The sequence below is a fragment of the Tupaia chinensis genome, unplaced genomic scaffold (assembly GCF_000334495.1).
Source record: "Tupaia chinensis unplaced genomic scaffold, TupChi_1.0 Scaffold000257_1, whole genome shotgun sequence".
Taxonomy (NCBI): domain Eukaryota; kingdom Metazoa; phylum Chordata; class Mammalia; order Scandentia; family Tupaiidae; genus Tupaia; species Tupaia belangeri.
In genome coordinates this window covers 3,126,952-3,146,657 of record NW_006159737.1, presented here as the reverse complement: position 1 = coordinate 3,146,657, position 19,706 = coordinate 3,126,952, and the positions used below count along the sequence as shown (strand labels likewise).

The 19,706-nt window shown below is 39.9% G+C and overlaps 1 protein-coding gene across 19 annotated transcripts in view; it reads right to left on the bottom strand.

Annotated features, from left to right (window-relative positions):
* Window positions 1-19,706, bottom strand: part of CADPS2 (calcium dependent secretion activator 2) — a 450,101-nt gene that overhangs the window by 95,155 nt on the left and 335,240 nt on the right. For 12 of the 19 annotated variants that reach the window (XM_027772143.1, XM_027772145.1, XM_027772150.1 and 9 more), the window contains 2 exons: window positions 11,886-11,989; window positions 10,108-10,116 (listed from right to left, as the gene is read on the bottom strand). In XM_027772143.1, coding sequence (XP_027627944.1) covers window positions 10,108-10,116; window positions 11,886-11,989 — 113 coding nt within the window. The remainder of the gene's footprint in view (window positions 1-10,107; window positions 10,117-11,885; window positions 11,990-19,706) is intronic. The other 7 variants (XM_027772147.1, XM_027772153.1, XM_027772157.1 and 4 more) reach the window with 1 other exon arrangement.

Sequence of the window (19,706 nt, the reverse complement as noted above, 5' to 3'; positions counted from 1 at the left end):
AGAAAGACAGAGAGAGACAGAGAGACAGAAAGCGAGAAATCACCCCCCCAGGGGGGATGGCCATGCCACAATCCCTTTTTCTCCATTCTCCTCTCAGGATCTTGGGCAAACACACACACATAAGCCCGGCCTGAGTTTAAGCCACCAGGCCTGGGACTTGAACTGCAGTCGACTACATGGGAATCCAGCAACATAGTCATTACGCCCAATATAGCCATTACCCCACCTGCTGGTCCCCATATATAAATATTTTAATGCCTCCCTCTTAAATTAGAGTGTAGGAACAGTCTCTGTATGTTCTACTTATCACTGTATACTCAGGTAGGCGCTTTACTATGCCTTTTAGGGACTAAAAATAACTTTTAAAAAGTCTGCTCTTCTGATGGGTAGAAATAATAGTTTTCAGAGAGTTCTTCAAAATAATGTGGACCTCCCTGCTTACTGTATCTCAGTTTTGTTTCACTTTGAATTTCTATAATTATAAATGAGTTGAAACATTTAAAAATATATGTAAGGGCCATTTTTGCACCGTTTTTGAAAATTGTTTTTCAGATCTTTCACTTTTTTTTTTTCTATTGAGCTTTTGGTAGCGTCACACTTTTTTAGCCAAATAATGACAAAACACCCCACATTTCTATGCTACAGATATTTTTGTTATTTCCCAATTATAATCATTCATTTAAAAAGATTCATCACCTTGTTTTCAAAGAAGTCAGCACTTACTTTCAAAAACTTTCTAAGAATATATAACATTTATGTTACTAAATATTCTCAGTTCTTTAAAAATAAATTAGACTACAGCAGGAAGAGGTAAACCACTAAACTGCTGAATATGAAATTTAGATACACTATTTTAAAAACTTACATAATATGGTCTTAAAATGATCAAAACAATCTAAAATATATTAATCAAAAACATTGCCACGGGAACCAGCAGTTAGCGTAATGGCTATGTCGCTGGACTCCCACGTAGTCGACCGTGGTTCGCGTCCCGGACCCGGTGGCTTAAAACTCACGCCAGGCACGTGTGCGTGCATGCATGCCCAAGATCCTGAGAGGAGAATAGAGGAGAAGGGATTGCGGTGTGACCATCCCCCCTTGGGGGTGATTTCTCACTTTCTGTCTCTATGTCTCTGTCTGTCTGGTGAGCGCACGCGGCCTATAGCAAAAACCTCTAAAAAAAAAAAAGGGAAAAAAAAAAACATTGCCACATAACTCATAGATGGTAAATGGAAGCACAAGTTGACTTAAAGAAAAGTAGTGGAGGGACCAGCGTATGGGATAATGGTCACATTGCTGGAATCCCATGTAGTCAACCACGGTTTATATCCCAAACCCAGCAGCTGAAAACTCATGCCAGGTATATGTGTATGCGTGTCTGAAATCCGGAGAGGAGAATGGAGGAGAAGGTATTGTAGGGCAGCTATCCCCCTTGGGATGTGATTTCTCGCTTTCTGTCTCTCTGTCTCTGTCTCCCTGGCAAGCGCATGTGCCCTATAGCAAAAAATCTATTGAAAAAATAATAGTGTAATATAAATAACAGACTTGAGAGTTAGGGACATTTTAGTGCCTACTTATAACTTTAACTAGGCTGTGACAAATATATGAATGTGAAAACCTATAGGAAATGGTATGCTCTATGTATATTGAGAGCTGGGGCTTTGAAAATCCTATCTTTGGGACCAGCAGTTGGTGTAATGGCTATGCTGCTGGACTCCCATGTAGTCGACCATGGTTCGAGTCCCAGACCTGGTGGCTTAAACTCACGCCGGGCGCGTGTGCATGCGTGCCCAAGATCCCAAGAGGAGAATGTAGGAGAAGGGATTGAGGCATGGCCATCCCCTCTGGGGGGTGATTTCTCGCTTTCTGTCTATCTCTCTCGGTCTTTCATGCAAGCGCATGTGCCCTGTAGCAAAAAAAATAAAACCTTCTCCAAAAAAAAAAGAAAGAAAGAAAAGAAAATCCTATTTTTGGTTAAGTATCTACTAGAATTGGTATGTGACAAAAAATATAAAATTTAAAATAAAATAGTATACGTGATTTCATTACATATTGCAAATGTCTTTTGGAGCTGTGATGGTGACAAAGAACCTGAGAGTCCTCACTCTGAGCAGAGCAGTAAGAAAGCCGATAATAATGCGGTACCATAGAGACATTTCACAATGTGACTCTCAGCTCATAGCCAATATCTTTGCAAAAGGTTAGTGCAAGGAAAACCAACAGTCCTGAGAGCTCAGGATTATTTCAAGACTTTGAGAAAAGTTCCCAAAGTTCTTTCTAAAGTTGACTTGGAAGATAGAGTCAGGGTGAAGAATGAAATACAAGAATAATTAAAAAGCAAAGAATAAAAAACCACTTCACATTGACAAGGTTTTTATCATCATCTGAACATTTATTTTCTTTATGTTTGGCAGAGGCCTATATTTATGTCTCAGGCTGCACCCCGATAGTATTCCTTGTGAATGTAAGCCAACTGTGAGGAATGTTCTCCTAATAATGACTAGAGAAAGCTTTAAGTAGTCACTGTCTTTGCAAATGAAAGTAAGTTGCAGGCCGTTACCTTGAGAATACAGGGTCAATTCTACCACCTGTCCCCTTCTCTTACTTGTCATCCCACTGGGTAGCAGTCGACCCAACTTGGGTTGGTAGTAAAAAGAGGTGCTTTATAATTTCCTCCCTAGGGTACCACTTGACGGGAGAAGGTGGCTGAGGTTCAACAGCATCAGGGCCTCTGCCAGGGAGCAGAAAACCCCTCTCAGAAATGCATGTCTTAGGGCAGCAATCAAAAGTCATGATTATCTGGGTTAAAGTTATCTTGGCTCTAATGCTAACCCACTAATTAGTGTAAATGAGATGGCAGAGGCAGAAGGCAATGTTTAATTTGCCTAAAAGGGAAATACAAAACAAAACTTGATTATAAGTCTTTCAGCCATATCATTTCTAACAAATAAATCTTGCACAGTGAAAATACTGTATGTGACACCCAATACTTTGAAAGTCTAGTTTGTTTACTCAATGTACTTGAAAATGGTGGCAAGTAAGAATGAACCCTGAACTTGGAAGCAGAGTATTGAGCTTTTAATTTTTTTAAGCTTATTTACTTATTCCATGAACAGACAGAGATAGAGACAGAGAGATAGAGAGACTGCATCCTGACAGAGTCTCGACACTGAGAACCACCCAGCTTCAGCCAGCCATGGATCAAGGACACATATGTGCCTGGTAGACTCAGGGTGGTCTCTGCACCTGAACCAGCAACCTTCTCATGTGGGTTTGCCTTGCAGAGCTTCATATTTTCCCCGCTGTGCAACCAGCAGGCACTCAACTTTTGAACTCAGTAGCCATCTGCAAATTGGCAAGGACATTACTTGCCCTCAACTCCCCAGGGCTGTTGTGAAAATCAAATGAATATGAAAACATCTTGCTATACAAATGTAATAAATTAATATTATGAATTGTAGTAATTACAAAAATGTGTTGAAATTTAGACAAATCTTGTAATGTGGTTTTTACATGTTTAAAGAATTGTAATGCCCAATATTAACTAGTTTCTATGTGCCAAGAACTCTTTTAAAGGTTGTATAAACATTTTTTCACTTAAACCTACAAACAACCCTTTCAGGTATATGGGATAATTATCTAAGCACATGAAATCTGTATTTTATATGTTAGCAAAAATAAGCAAATAGGGGACAACAGGTGGCGTTGTTGTTAAGGCACTGGATCCCACATGATGGACTCTGTGGTTCAAATTCTAGACCCTGTGGCTTGAAAGACAAGCTAGGTGCATATGCATGCATATCCAAAATCCCAGAGAACTGAGAAGGACTGTGGAGTGGCGGTTCCCTCTGGCAGGTGATTTCTCACTTTCTCTCTCTCTGTTTCTCTCAATCTTTCTCTGGCAAGTGCATGCACCCTATGGCAAAAATCTAAAAAAGAGCAAATAACTTGTGAAAAGTCATACTGTTAGTGGGACCAGCAGTTAGCGTAATGGCTATGTCACTGGACTCCCACGTAGTTGACCGCAGTTCAGGTCCCATACCTGGTGGCTTAAAACTCACACTGGGCTCGTGTGCGTGCGTGCCCAAGATCCCTAGAGGAGAATGGAGGAGAAGGGATTGTGGCATGGCCATCCCCCCTGGGGGGTGATTTCTCACTTTCTGTCTCTCTGTCTCTGTCTGGCAAGCACAGGCGCCCTATAGCAAAAACCTCTCCAAAAAAAAAAAAAAAAAAAAAAAAAAAAACAAAAACTTTTAGAAGGGAACAAAAAAGGTTAGTAGGTGACAGCAATGATTTGAATCCCGGTCAGAGGAAGTCTGAAAATCAAGTTCCTACACATATGGCCTCTCTCTCTCACTCTCTCTTTTTTTTTTTTTTTTTTTTTTCTGAGAGGTTTTTGCTATAGGGTGCATGCGTTCGCCAGACAGACAGAGGCAGAGAGACAGAAAGCGAGAAGTCACACACACACACCCCCAGGGGATATGGCCGCAATCCCTTCTCCTCCATTCTCCTCTTGGGATCCTGGGCACGCATGCACACGCGCCCGACATGAGTTTAAGCCACCAGGTCCGGGATGAGAGAGGGGGGGAGTGGAGAGAGAGAGAGAGAGAGAGAGCGAGAGAGAGAGGAGGCTTTCAGATCCAGGACTTAAACTGCAGTCAGTCATGTGGGAGTCTAGCACCCAACCACCATGCCACTGACCTCTTCTTTTTTTTTAATTACTTTTATTTAATTTTATTTATTCATGCATTTGTTTTTGAATTGACCAGAGATAGACACAGAGAGACAGAGAGAGAGAGGGAGAGAGAGGGAAAGTGAGAAATGAAGCCACCAGGTCCGGGACCCAAACCATGGTTGGCCATGTGGGAGTGTCCAGCACCTTAGCCACCAAGCCACCTGCTGGTCCCCCCACATGACCTCTTCTTAAAGAACTATTTATGGCACAATTTTCTGTCTGTCTACCTATCTACATTTTGTAGATCAGACAACTATTAATGCTTCTGATTTCTTCTTTGTTTTAGTATTAACTTTATTTTTTTACACTTTTAAAATTTACATTTAATCACTACATCTTTACAGTGTACAAAATGTTTTTTTTTTTCCCAGAATCATTTCTTTTTGCCAGAAACAACCATTTTGGTCTGATTCCCATATTTTTTTCTAACTTCTTTGAAGTATGAAACTTTTGATTGCTTTGACACTGAAAATATAATAAAAACATTGTATGTTCCAAAAGAAAAAAAAAAAGAAGAAGAAGGAAGGATGGTTCAGTAAGTGAGCAAGAATAGTGTCCCTGACTTTGGAATGAATTATGTGCTTATTGTTTCCTCAAGATGAGATCAGTATGCGATCTTGTAATTCGTAGGGATCCTGAAATCTCTGCAGCTAATGCAGTGCCCAGGGTTTCCCTTGCCCCTACGCATATGGATGCTCACACAAACAGCAAAGTGAGGGTGAGGAGCCATATTCCAGGAATATTTCCAATCTCTTGAGGGGCCAGAAGAATAGACTAGAACTTTAGGGTGACCGTTAACTTACTATCAAACTCATTGACTCTTTGATTATCCTTTTTTTTTTTAAAGAGCAATTTCATTGAACTTTATTTTTTAATCCATTCATTTATTTTAATTTGACCAGAGAGGAAGAGGGAGACAGAGAGAGAGAAAGTGAGAAATAAGGCCACCAGGTCTGGGACTCAAACCATGGTCGGCCATGTGGGAGGTCCAGCACTCCTGACCACCACGTCACCTGCTAGCCCATCTTCTGATTATTCTTCTGATCAGCAGGTTTATACATAAGCATAAATAATAAAATAACCATGGGATTAGTTAAATATGCTTCAAAACATATATTAGTGTAAAGTGTTACCCTCATTCATACATACTAAAAAATACTAGTAAGTAGCCGGCAGGTGGCATAGTAGTTAAGTTGCTGGACTTCCACATGGTTGACCATAGTTTGAGTCCATAATTTGAGTACCAGACATGGCGGCTTGCTTTCTCTCTTTCCCCCTCCTCTCTCTCTGGAATGGATGTTCCTTATAGCATATTAAAATAATAATAATAATATTAAATAATTCTTTTAAAAATTAGTAAATTATTTAGAAACATTTTTTGTAGGGCATTTATGTCCATGCCATTTGAGAGGCACTGCTGCAAATGGAAAGCCACCTCTATGCCTTGTCCATATGAAAACCACCTGGTGGTCATTCTCTTCCAAAATGGGGCTCATTTGTACTTTACAGGCTAATTCAATTTTAAATCTAAAGCACCCTGAAGAAAAGCTGGTTTGTGGGCCAGCAGGTGGTGTGGTGGTTAAGGTGCTGGGATACCCCACATGGCTGACTGCGTGGTTCAAGTTCTAGACTTTGCAGCTTGTGAAGTATGCTGATTGTGTGTGTGTGTGTGTGTGTGTGTGTGTGCGTGTGTGTGTGTTCAAAATATCGAGAGGAGACTGGAGAAGGAACTGCAGCATGGCCATCCCCACAAGGACTAATTTCTCATTCCTCCCCACTCTGTGTCTCTCATGAGTGTATGCACGCTATAGCAAAAACCAAGAAAAAATTAAAAAACAAAAATAAATAAAAGGAAATAAATAAAAGGTTGGTTTCTCTCACTGTCTATCTAAATATGAATAATAGATAATTAATATCAGTTCAACTGTTGAGATTACTGTAATGTAGTTAGTATTAATTGCAAAAAGATCTTATTCATCATCAGGTCTTTTGTATAAGGACTCATAATCATATTCCTTAGCTACGCATGCCTGTGGAGAGGAATAAGGACACATACATAAAAAAAAAAAAGGAAAACAAAAAAACCCAAACATGCTTTTTCTGTAGGTTACAATCCATTCTGAAGCAAAATCTAATTCAAATACTCAGTTTGGGGAGCGAGCACTTGCATAAATAAGCGTGGATGCACTGAACCCTCCCTTTGTGCTGGTTCTGTTGCTGGAATAGCCTGGGACAGAGCCAGCTGACATGGGGGATGAATCAACCATTGGCAGAGAGTTGTGAGCTATTTACATCACAAGTCAAATTGCTGGCATACATCCTCTTACCTCCAGTGTCTCCAAGAAGGCAGACTACATTATGTTTAAAGCATCTGAGGGTAAAGGGACCAGCAGATGTCATAATGGTTGTATCCCTGGACTCCCACATAGTCAATGGAGGTTTGATTCCCATACCTGGTGGCTTAAAACTCATGCTGGGCATAGAAGGCTGGCAGGTGGCATGGTGGTTAAGGATGCTGGACTCCCACATGGCCGACTACGGTTCAAGACACAAACCTGGTGGCTTGCTTTCACACTCCTTCCCCCTCCCCCCCCCACACCCCCTGCTCTTTCCCTTTCTGGTCAAATTAAAAATAAATGAAGTTAAATAAAACAATTATTTTAGAAGGTAACAAAAGCAAAAACTCATGTTGGATGCATGTGTGTGCATGTCCAAGATCCCAAGAAGAGAATAGAGGAGAAGGGATTGTGTCATGGTCATCCCCCATGGAGGGTGATTTCTTGCTTTCTGTTTCTCTCTGTCTCTCCAGCAAGCATATGAGCCCTATAGCAAAAATCTCTCTTAAAAAAGAAAAGAAAAGCATCTAAGGACATTAAATCAAGATTTTTGCTGTAGGGACCAGCAGGTGGCATGGTGGTTAAGGGCACTGGACACCCACATGGCCAACCACAGTTCAAGTTCCGGACCAGGTGGTGTGGTTTCTCACTTTCATTTTCTCTCTTTCTCTGTCTCTCTCTGATCAAACTGGAAAATAAAAATAATAATAAATTAAAAGTTAAATAAAACAATTCTTTTTTTTAAAAAAATATTTTGCTGTAATAGTGAGCTACAGAGCAACGCCTCGAGTTGTGTGCACGCTATTATACTCTCTCTCTCAGCCCCTTTACTGAAAAGCTCAGCACACCATCCCCTTGGGCAGAGTCCTGGGACACAGCACCGTCTAAGGAAAGAAGAAAATGACACAAAAGAAAGGGCCATCTCCAGGAGTGCGTTGTAAATGTCTCCCACATGTTTACATCCTTGCCACAATGTTTGAATGCCAATTCTGTTAGCAGAGCCAGGGCAGGATGACCACTCTGGTCATACTACTTAAAATAAGAAAATAGGAATGTGGCTTATGAGAAAATATCCAAATTTGAAGTCTAGCCTACGACCAGTCACTAACTAGCTACGAGCCTGTGGCAAATTACTCATTCTTTCTGGGTCTATTTTCTTTCTTTTTTTCCTTTTTTTTTTTAAAAAAAATTAAGTTTTACTTATTATTTTTTAATCTGACCAGAGAGAGAGAGACAGAGAGAGAGATAAAGAAGAAAAGTGAGAAAGCAAGACACCAGGTCTGGGACTTGAACCATGGTTGGCCATGAGGAAGACCAGTGCTTCAACCACCATGCCACCTTTTGGCCTCTGGGAATATTTTCTTAACATTAACATGATATGTATCAGCCCAGCCTCAATTGGACAGGGGGTAGGGTGCTGAACTTCAGTGCTAGAAGCTGCAAGGCCAACTTGTAGGCTCAGATTCCCGTGTGCCGGGTGTGCATGGGTACCCAAGATCTTAACAAGCAACAGAGCTGGGAGAATGGGTCACCTCAGGTTGAGACCCAGTCAAGGGTAATTCTCTCTTTCTCATACAGGCATGCACACACTTTCTATCATGATAAAATTTACAAACTTAAAAAAGGTACGTATCAAGGGAATGTGCTGGTGAGAGCCTGAAGTTGTTCTTGCAGACATTTGAGATTTCTCAGCTTTGTCAAAACAAGTATGGCTTTTGGATAGACAGTTGTCATATCAGTTTGTCTAAAATTTCTGGTGAGACATGGTCTAGTCACTGAAATGTGGAGATAGTCTTAAAAGATTTTCTGGAAAGGAGCTTAAACTATCTAAGGAGAAAACACGGGAATTCTGAAGAAAAGCCTGAGAGGAGAGGTCGAGAGGCCTTCAGAGAAAAGGGAGGACTGCCTTGTAAGTAAGTTACTGTCAAAGATCTGAAGGACATGAAACCTGCTTAACTGAGAAATTGTTGAAAGATAGAAATAACCTCTTAGCCCTGTAAAGTAAACTGCCACTGTGGAGAGAAGTAGAATGAAAATAAAAGGAGCTGACACAGGAGCCACTTGAAGGTCTTTTAGAGGCAGATCCATTAACCTTCACCAAGGGAGCTGAGCTAGGTGCTCTTTCATGGAGTAAAGAAACTCTAGCTTGAACATCCAGCAAAATAAATATCAGTGTAGAGTGCAGTCCACCAATTCACTCCGGAAATGACTTTGGAATCGGACCAATTCACTTTCCAATATTGTTCAGAGAAAAAGTTAAATCTTCTGGTTAAAACAAACAAACAAAAAGCAAAACCAATCAAGGACACAACCAAAACTAAAATATGAAAATCCCTTTGGTTGTCTTTTCCTCTGATAGCCAGAACAATTTTGCTTCTAAGTATTAAAGAAGGACATGCCGTGGCCTGCAGGTGACAAGGGGGTTAAGGCACTGGACTCTCACATGATTGACTACAGTTTGAGCCCCGGGCCTGGCAGCTTGCGTTCTCATTTTCCCTCTCTCTTTGGTGAGCCCACATGCCCTACAGTAAATTTAAAAATAACAATAAATAAATAATTAATTAACTGAATAATTCTTTAAAAAAAAATAAGATACATACATATAAAGAAGACTGTCCTGCTCCAAGAAAAAGAATCTTAGTTCCATGGAGAGAACTAAATTGGCTTTAAAATGAACTACAATCACAATGGGTTCTATCTTTTTATTTTTTTGGGCTTTACCACAGGGTGCATATTTGCCAGAGACAGAGACAGTAAGAGGGAAAGTGAGAAATCACCCCCCAGGGGGTTGGCCAGTTGCAATCCTCCTCCTGGGACTTCAGTCACACACACACACACACACACACACACACACACACACAGACGTGCCTGGTGTGCTCTGTGAGCCCCAGGTCTGGGACTCGAACCATGGTCAGTCATGTGGGAGTCTAGCACCCCAACCACCATACCACCTGCTGACCCCCAATGGGTTCTATCTAAAATTCGCATAAAAGCGTTACCCCATGCTAGGAAAACAGTGGAAACAATTTTACTCACCTCTCTTCCCTGAGGGATTCCAAGTATTTGGAAGCATTGTGGAATAGAAAAATGCCATAGTGTTACAAAGCATTTTAAAAAGAGGTCATCACAATAGTTCTGTATTTCAGAATAGAGTAGACTGATAGATTTATGGGTTATGCTTATCTCTAGTCATTAGTCAAATATCTTTTAGTGGATCGGAACATAAATAGTTTTTACATTTTAATTGTGTTTGGACATACTATACTTTAACAAGCATTGTAGTGATTATAAGGAATATGTTAAATAACATCGATTTTTAATTTTTTAAACTGCATGGGAATATTAGAGGTACCTGTTTAGATGCAATATAAACTGCAATTGGATATCCAATTAAACTTTCTTTCATTTAAAAAGGCCTAATAGACTGATGATAATGACTTTTAACAAAAGACAAAGACAACACAAACATATATTTTATCATATAATCATTTTCGTTGTAACACAGCAGAGGTACTAGCCTAGAAAAGAACCTCTTGGGAGTTCATTTCAAATTATTGAAGCAGCTGTTTCTTCAGTTTAAAATAAAATATCCATAACAAGTTCACACATGACAGATGTAAGCTAAAATCTAGATTCTACAGTGTGAGCTAAAAGCAGATGTTTTGAATGATCATATTTATCATCATATACAATAAATCTGAGTTACCTATAATACAGTTTCATAATACTCTTTTCCAAGAATTCTCTTCAAATTTAGTTCCTGTAGTTTTTGGAATTTGAGAACTAAATTTCATCTTATATAAATATCCTATGTATTCATATGTATCTGGCCTTTGTTATTCTTGCTCATTCCATGTGCTCCCTCAAGAAAAAATTTCACTGTGAAGGTATTGAAATTTATTATATTTATTTAATTTTACACATTTTCCCTACTCAACTCAAAGTCAGATACTCTTTTGATTTGTAAATAAACTCATGACTATAAAGTAAGGGTTTAAGTCTTAAGATAAGCAGTTTGACTGTGAAAAGTCATCCTGGATCTTTAATGAATGTTACTCTGTAATTAGAACTTTATAAAAGATAAGCAGGGGCCAGCAGGTGGCATAGTTAAATAGTTAAATTGCTGGACTCCTATGTGGTCAACCGCAGTTTGAGTCCTGAACCCAGCAGCCTAAACCCACAATGAGTGCGTGAGAGAGAGGGACTGCAGCATAGCCATCCTCCCTCCCCCCAGGGATTTCTCACTGTCTCTCTGACGAGGAGTGCATATACCCTATAGCAAAAATCCTTCCAAAAAAAAGATAAGCAAAACACACTTAGTAAAAATTTAAAGAGCAGTTCAGTGGCAAGAATGAAAGACTAGAGTTGTCAATCATACAATTATGAATGCCTTCTGTCCAGTTTTACCTTATGAGGTGTATCACAAATTTTCCTTCCCATGTTGATCAATTTAGATTTTTAAATTAAGGCAATCGTGGTATAGGGAGAAAAGCAAAACTTTGGTATCACGAACTGGGCTTGTGTTCCAGCTTTATTTCTTACAAGCTGTGTGTCCTTGGACAGAGCTCACGAGCTCGCCTATGTTTCTTATGACATGATTCTTTTCAACAATAAACACGAAATTATGTACCTAGATAGTTGCTTTGTAACGCATAGGAGTTAGACTTTCAGGAAATTCACACATGTTCTCAGTTTTCTACGGGAAAATGGCCAAATGTGTATCAAGATTATGGTCAGGCCACTTCTGAAGTGTTGCTCCCACCATGGGAAAGCATCACGTAAAACCTTCTACTCCAGTTAAAACAAGTCATCACCTCTGCGTGATGCTCTTCATTCTGCTGCAAGACTTCTATGCAGAGCTCTGCCAGATGAAGAACCTCTTCCAGCTTTCTAGCAGGAGTTGCCTGGTTCATGGTCTCTATATATAAAAAAAAGTCATAATAATGTTACCTTGAAAGTACAAAGGCAAACATATCCTAAGATGTAATGATGAGACCAAGGTATTGAAACAGAATGAGAAAGGATTTTTTTTTTTTGAAATAAGAGATGTAAGAAATACAAATGAATACATCATTTGGAAAAAAAAAAGGTTCACCAGATTGCAGAAAATATTTCACCCACAAAGCAGTCACAGAGAACTGCGAGTGCACTGCCATTTAATACATAAGAACAGGTGCATCGGCACATTAGATGCTCAACTTCTGCAACAAACAAGTTATAATTCTCCTCAAGGTCAGAAACACAAAGAGAGCAGATACCACAGTCTTTTCCCTCTCTCTGTATTGTATTATCCATACAATACCTTTCTCGCCAGATGAGTCATTCCTGGCATTAACAGAGTCCATGCTTTTTTGTTGTTGTTGTTGCTATTTAAATTCCCAGCCTCAAATGTCTATGGTTCATGTTGATCTCAAATTCAAGAAGTACAAAGTCACCTAAAACAATTCTGACAGGCTGCAATTAACTGATTTCTTCTCCTACTTCCCTGCCACCATCCCACACCACCTTTCAACTCAAGGGGGAAGGAGGGAGAAGGGAAGGGAGGGCAGGAAGTATTCTTTGAAGCTGAAGGTTCTTTCAGCATTAAGCCAAACTGGTATGAAAAGGACAGGCCACAATAAGATTAAGTGCAGCTACCTGGAATTCAGCAATAGGGAAGGCGAAGTAGTTGATTTCTAAGATACAATAAACTGGCAGAAATTAGAAAAGCCCTGTGTAATGAAACTGTTTCTAAACAATGTGAAGAACAGTTTCCAATAGGGACATTAGGTCTTAGGTCCCTGGGCTCTCTGCCTCAGTAAGGAGGTTGTGAGGAAGGTAAATACAATTTTCAGTGAAAGAGCTGCTTCTGTAAAGCTTAAGGAGCCATTGTTTGTTCCCCACAACAGATTTTTTTTCTTCCACCTTAACTTCTTCCTAAAACCTCATGTTTCAATTTGGAGAAGATCCTCCCGTTTACTCTAGCTCAGGGATAAATGATGCAGTGAAACACTGCTCATGATTGGAACTTGTTCTTACTCGTGACTACAGCAGTGCATTTCATTTGGGGGTTGTTTTTGTTGTTATGGTTTGGTCAGGACACGAAGACCTTGAGACAAACTTGGGGACAATGTGAAGCGAACACATGGCTGATGCAGGAGATGGGAGGCAAGACTGCAAGGGGCAGGTAGAGTTAGGGAAGACATGGGGGAGGGTAAGCCTGAAGCATGATGCATGATCCTGTAGAAATACTGAATGACCCTGATAAAAAGTTTTTATTTATTTATTTTTGCAGAGGACTTGTATGACAAGATGTGGTGCATTTCCTGGAGAGAAGTGATGACGATGGTTACAAATGTTACTGTTTTGGTAAACAGCCCTGTGTCGGGAAGAGCACAGAGCCCTTCCCATATGGTATCACACTAATTTTCCTAACAGCTTTAAGTCATTTGTTTCTTTTCTTTTTTTTTTTTTTAAAGAATGTTACTTAACTTTATTTATTTTATTTATAAATATATAAATACATATTTAATTTTATTTATCCATTCACTTATTTTTTAATTTGACCAGAGAGAGACGCAGAGAAAAGAGAGAAAGAGGGAAAGCAAGAAAGAGCCACCCGGTCTGGGACACCAACTGCGGTTGGTCAGCCATGTGGGAGTGTCCAGCGCCTTAACCACCATGCCACCTGCTGGTCCCCTATTTGATTTAAATTTGACCAGAGAAGGACAAGTGAGAGAGAGAAAGAGGGAAAGTGAGAAAGCAAGCCGCCAGGCTTGTGACTTAAACTGTGGTGGGCTATGAGGGGTGCTTTTTCCCTTCACCTCTCTAGCAAACTCATGCACCAAATAAGTAAGTCAATAAATAAGCAAGCAAAGATGCAACACTTTGCAGGAAGAATTTGCAAGCCGTTTCGAGTGAGTAAAAATCATGGGCCAGAGAGGAGAGCAAACCAGAGGTTTGGAGATTACATGGCTCAAAGAATGATGATGCATGGTTAGCAACACTAGGAAATGGGCCTTCAATGAAGCTTCCTATATATTTTAGCACCAATTATCACCATAATTTAAAATAAATGAACTATTCCAAACTAACAAGGTAATCATTCATTGCAGAATATCTGCATACACATTAATATAGGCTATGCCCTCTGCCTGGCAAACTCTTTCTCGATGTTTAAGGTCTAATTTAATTGCTACCTTGAATGAGAACCTTCTCAGAGTTCTGGAGCTGAATGAGACATTCCTCATTCTAAGTTTCCTACTTCGGTTCATTACTAGATTTTGTCTGGATCGAAGTCAGAAACTGGGTCTTATTCATGAAGTTATATTGTGCATGTTTTGGACTATGGCAGGTATTCGATGATTGATTTCTGAGAATGTACCAACACAATTATGGGCCAAAGTTGGAGGGAGAAGCATGTTAAAAGTTCAGTCAGGGGCGGGCAGGTGGCATGGTGGTTAAAGGAGCCTGACTCCCACATGGCCACTGCAGCTTGAGTCCCGAACCCATGGCTTGCTTTCTCACTTTCTCTCTCTCTCTTTCTTTCTCATCCCTCACTCTGTCCCTCTCTGGTCAAGCTAAAAATAAATAGATACATAAAAATAAATAAAGTTAAATAGCTCTTAAGCTCAAAGGTCAGCCAGTGGTGTGGTGGTTAAGATGGCTGGATCCTACATGGCTGACTGGACAGTTCAAGTACCAGACCCATCAGCTTAGAAAAACACGCTGGTGTGCGTGTGTGTGTATGTGTGTCCAAACTCCTGAACAGAGGGAGAACGGGAGAAGGGCTTACGGTGTGACCCTCCCACATGGACAGTGCTTTTTCACTTTCACTCTCTGGTGAATGCACATGCCCTCTGGCAAATTAAAAAAAAATGGAAAAAGGAATAAAATTCAATCAATGCCTGAATAATTTTATTTAACTGTGCATGGGATGGTAAATAGTTCTTCTGTCACTAATTCATCAAGGGTGGACAAGAGAACAAGTCTACAGATGAGCTGCATCTGTAGTTTGAGGATACTACTCAAATAACTGTTGCATGCTTTGTTCTTAAATTACTAAAGGAAAGATTTCTTCAGAAAACAGTCTTCAAAGTAATTTTTAATCCACAAGAATATATCACATACCGTGCATAACTTGTCATGATTTGAAGGATGGAATTAACCTGGGGATTCTTGACCCACAGAGTTAGATATAGGATTCTGGGGTTCCTTAATCTCCTTAAAAGTACATGCTATTTTTCCATGTGTCGAGAGGCATGTTGGGGGGAAGGAGGATAACTTTCAACAGATTCTCAAAGTTGTTCATAAACTAAACAGATGCCTGATCCAGACTTTTTTTCTTGCCACAAGGCATGTTCATTCACCAGAGAGAGGCAGAGGGAGACAGAGTGAGGGGAAGTAAAAATGATCCCCCTGTGGGGATGGTCATGTCGCAATCCCTTCTCCTCTCTGGATTTTGGGCATGCACTCACACGTGCCTGGAATATTTTTCAAGTCGCCATGTCCAGGACTCCAACTGCAGCAGGCCCTATAGAATCTAACACCTTAACCACCACCCCACCTGCTGGCTCCTATCCAGCTAATTTTTAAGATTCCTTCTAGCTAAGAGAATCTATGCTTCCTACAAGTGCCAGGTTCTTTTCTATTGAATAATATTTGGCTGTTCTTTATTTATATATATAAAATGTTTTTCAAACATGGAAAGAAAAAGGCACAAATTTAATCTAATTCCTTTTACATAGAATGATCTATTATTATTATTTTAGAATGATCTATTTATTATTATTATTTTAACTTTATCAGAGAGAGATAAAGAAGGAAAATTAAAGAAAAAGCTGCCAGGTCTGGAATTCGAACCATGGTTGATCATGTGGGAGTCCAGCACCTTAACCACCACGCTACCTGTCAGCCCCTAATTTAATTCTAAAAAAAAAAAAGAGGAGGAATGCATTTTTTTCTAAATACTTTAGTACATAATTTACTGAATCATCACAACCATTCTGTAAGTTGGAAATCATACACCACTTCTCCCTTGCCCCCACTTCCACAGTCTTGGAGAAGTTGAAGATGTACAAGGTCACGTAGCTACAGACTGAGCTGGAACTACAAATCTTACCTTGGATGTCACACAAACAACAATACTACAATGACTTGAGTTCTTTTTCATTTTTAGTTCTCTGAATAGGATTAACACATACACTGCATATCCTTAGCCCAAAGTGGGCCATAATGGAAAAGCACCACAGAAACTACCTAAAAACTTACTTCTGCTCATGTATGAATGTGTCAAAACCAGCTTTTCCATTTGACATTATTTTTAAAAAACTCTGAAGAGTACCTTGTGTCCTAGTGAAACATAAAACAGTCTAAAACATCTTATTCCTTCTAGATTAAGTTTACTGAGAGGATTGAAACTTTGTACTTGAACGTAATGGCCACTCTAATACTTTAAATAAACAGCATTTTTTATCAAGTACTCCATGTATGCCATCTCTGGTTGACATCCATTTGACTATAACCAAGAAGTTTAATGCATTCTGTAGTCAGGACTCCCTGAGATAACAAGCTTTATCAATAGCTCCATTAAAAATCTAAACAGAGTGAATATTTGAGAATCTCTCCTTAAAATGTTTTCTTTCACTCTTTTTGAAACATTTCCACAGCATTACAGATGTCTGTATAGTCTTCAAGCTTCACTCCAGGATGCTGATTGTTGTAATACATTTCAAATAGTGACATTTAAAACACATATGCTGATAGTAGGAAGGTTTCTTGCTGAATTGCAAAGCTTTGCTCTTGGCTATGATCCTTCTTCATTTTAGAACATTTTCCGTTTTCTATGATAACACTCTTTGGCTCTCTCAGAGCAATTCCTTTTAATTAAACCTCCATACATTTAAGAAGAGATCCCTCAAGGGAAAACATGGGAGTGGGGGGAAGATGTAAGAAGACAACTTGACTGTTCTGCTGTGGAAGGCTTTCATTCAACTCCACGGCTTCAAAGAGGCGATGTATGCACTACCAGCATATGCTCCTTAGCTGGCTCCCTTGCTGCCATTTCCTTTCACAGACCCTAGTGGTGACAGGAATGATGCTCATGGTAAAGGTTGTAAGAGGACATGAGAAGAAGATCAGTAAGCACTTCAAGTCCCTCTTTCCTACACATGATATAGAGACATTTTTTGGACCTCAATTTTTAAATTTTCAAATATTTGACAAGTAAAAATTATATTTATTCAAAGTGTACAATGTGATGATTGGATAAACACACACACACATACATTGTGTAATGACTATCACACTCAAATTAATTTTCAATGTCTTCATAAAACAGATTTTCAATGTCTTCATACCATTCCCCCAATATACACAATGGCCTTAACTTTTAAAAGCCTACCCGTATACGTACTTGCAGCTAAACAAGAAAAGTGCTCAAGGTGATGTTAGATTGAAGAACGATGGCAATAATCCCAGTCTTAAATTGCCCTACTTCCTCCTTTGCCTTTCATCTAGGCCAAAATGGACAGCTACTACGCATTATGAAATAATTCCTGTCAGGGCCAGCAGGTGTGTATAGTAGTTAAAGTGTTAGATTCCCATATGGCCAAGTGTGGTTTGAGTGCCAGACCCGTGGCTTAAAACTCATGCCAGGCACATGTGTGTCTGTGCCCAAAATCCTGAGAGAAGAATGGAAGAGAAGGGACTATGGCATGGTCATCCTCCCTGGGGGTGGGAAGAAGGCGATTTCTCACTTTCTGTCTCTGTCTCTCCAGCAAGCACATGTGCCCTATAGCAAAGACCTCTGTCAGAAAAAAAAAAAAAAATAGCAATTCCTGTTACACACTCAAATTTCTTATTTCTTTGATCAACAACCCAGATTTTGAGGCCTTAAATATGATTCATCATTCATAAATAAGGTACTGTATTAGTGACTGAGAGGATATAAAAATGAATGAGATAATATTTTCGCTTTCAAAAAAACTTATGAATATCTCTCCCTAATCACATCATAAAGTAGAATATTATAACATATCATGTGTTTTTAGTCCATATGAGGAGGTTCTGTAATAAAGATGAGGAGGGTAAATTAAAGGCGCTCAGCATGCAAGAACCAGGGTTATTAGCTTCCAAGAAATAGGATCAAAGATACATTGATACAAACGCTTTACATTGCTCATACATATCATATGGGGTTTTTCAGATTGAACTTATTCTAGTGGATGTGTGTTTATGTTTGGAAGGTTGGCAGCAGTCTAACATGGAAGCCTTCTACCTGTTTCTTCTGCTGCTTCTCCCTCTTCTAAAGAATAAGATGGATAAGGAGAAATCCCTGACATTAAGAAGACAGCTGAGAAAACAAAACAACAGTAACAAAAAAGAAGATAGCTGAGATGATAAACATGAGAGACTTAAGAAGTGACTTGTTCTGATGTGAATTTGCACAACCTCCACCCCACCCCGATCCAAATGCACATGTTGAAACTTGGTTGTGATGGAAATAAGAGGTTGAGTACTTAATCTGACTATGTTGAAAATTGGGGCCTCTCAGGCATGATTAGGATTAGCTAAAGTCATCAGGGTGGGGCCCCCATGCTTGAATCCAGGTGGCTTTATAAAGAGAGGGAACGAGACAGAGATAGGACACAGATGCACTCTTGCACTCCCCATGCGATGCCCGCTACACAGAATCCCCACCCACAAGAAGATCTCTCTTGGACCTCCAAAACTGTGAGCTAAATAAACCTCCCTTCTTTGTAAATTACCCAGTGTGGTGGTATTTAGTTGCTAGAACAAATAAGTGGACTAAAACTAGACTACAGAGATAGTTCCAGGAGTTCCAGGAAACTGGGGGAAAGGTGTAGAAAGAGGAGGAGATAAAAGTAAGTAACAGTTGTCCATCGACAGGAGTTTAAAGGGAGGACCACAGTTTGGAAGATGGACGAACATTAGCAACAGGGTAGCATTCACCTGGATGCTCTGAGGTCCATGAAGCAGGGCTTCACTGGAGAGGTTAAAAACAAGGAAGTTGAGTTAAGGGAACACCATCTAGTTTCCTCTTCCTGGAACCCCAGTGGTTATCCAGCGGCAAGAACTTTAGCTTGCTCTTATGCACTGCTTGCTGGCAAAGCTTATCTTGCCTTGGTTTCAGCTAAAGGAGGAAGGAATGGATCCCTCCATTTCCTTCCCTCGCACTACGCTGAGAGTGATTGTTCCTCCTATCCTCTCTACGCTCCACAGAGATAAAAGGCAATATTACACCACACACACACACTGCTATGGGCACAGAAAAAATGGTTCCTATTAGAGAGATCAGAAAGGGTTGCATCTTAACTAATTTCTACAAGTTAGATACCTTCTGTCCATCCACAAATCATAAACCCTGTTAGGCCACCAGGGCTGGAAAGAGGGAATTTCTAATGGATCTCATGTCTGTTCAAATTGGAATCTTAGCTCTTGTCTGGTCTCAAAGTTCTCTAAGCAAAGTCTAGATTTAAAGCTCACCTGAAAATTCTACAGTTTTGAGATTTTGGGAGCCATTCTCCGGCTCCAGGAGAGCAAATGGTGGTAAGTAAAAAGGTGCCGAATCCTCAAACAGCAAGGCTCCAGAGAAGGCTCAGTCCTGACCACGTATCAGTTCTCAGGGGCTTTCT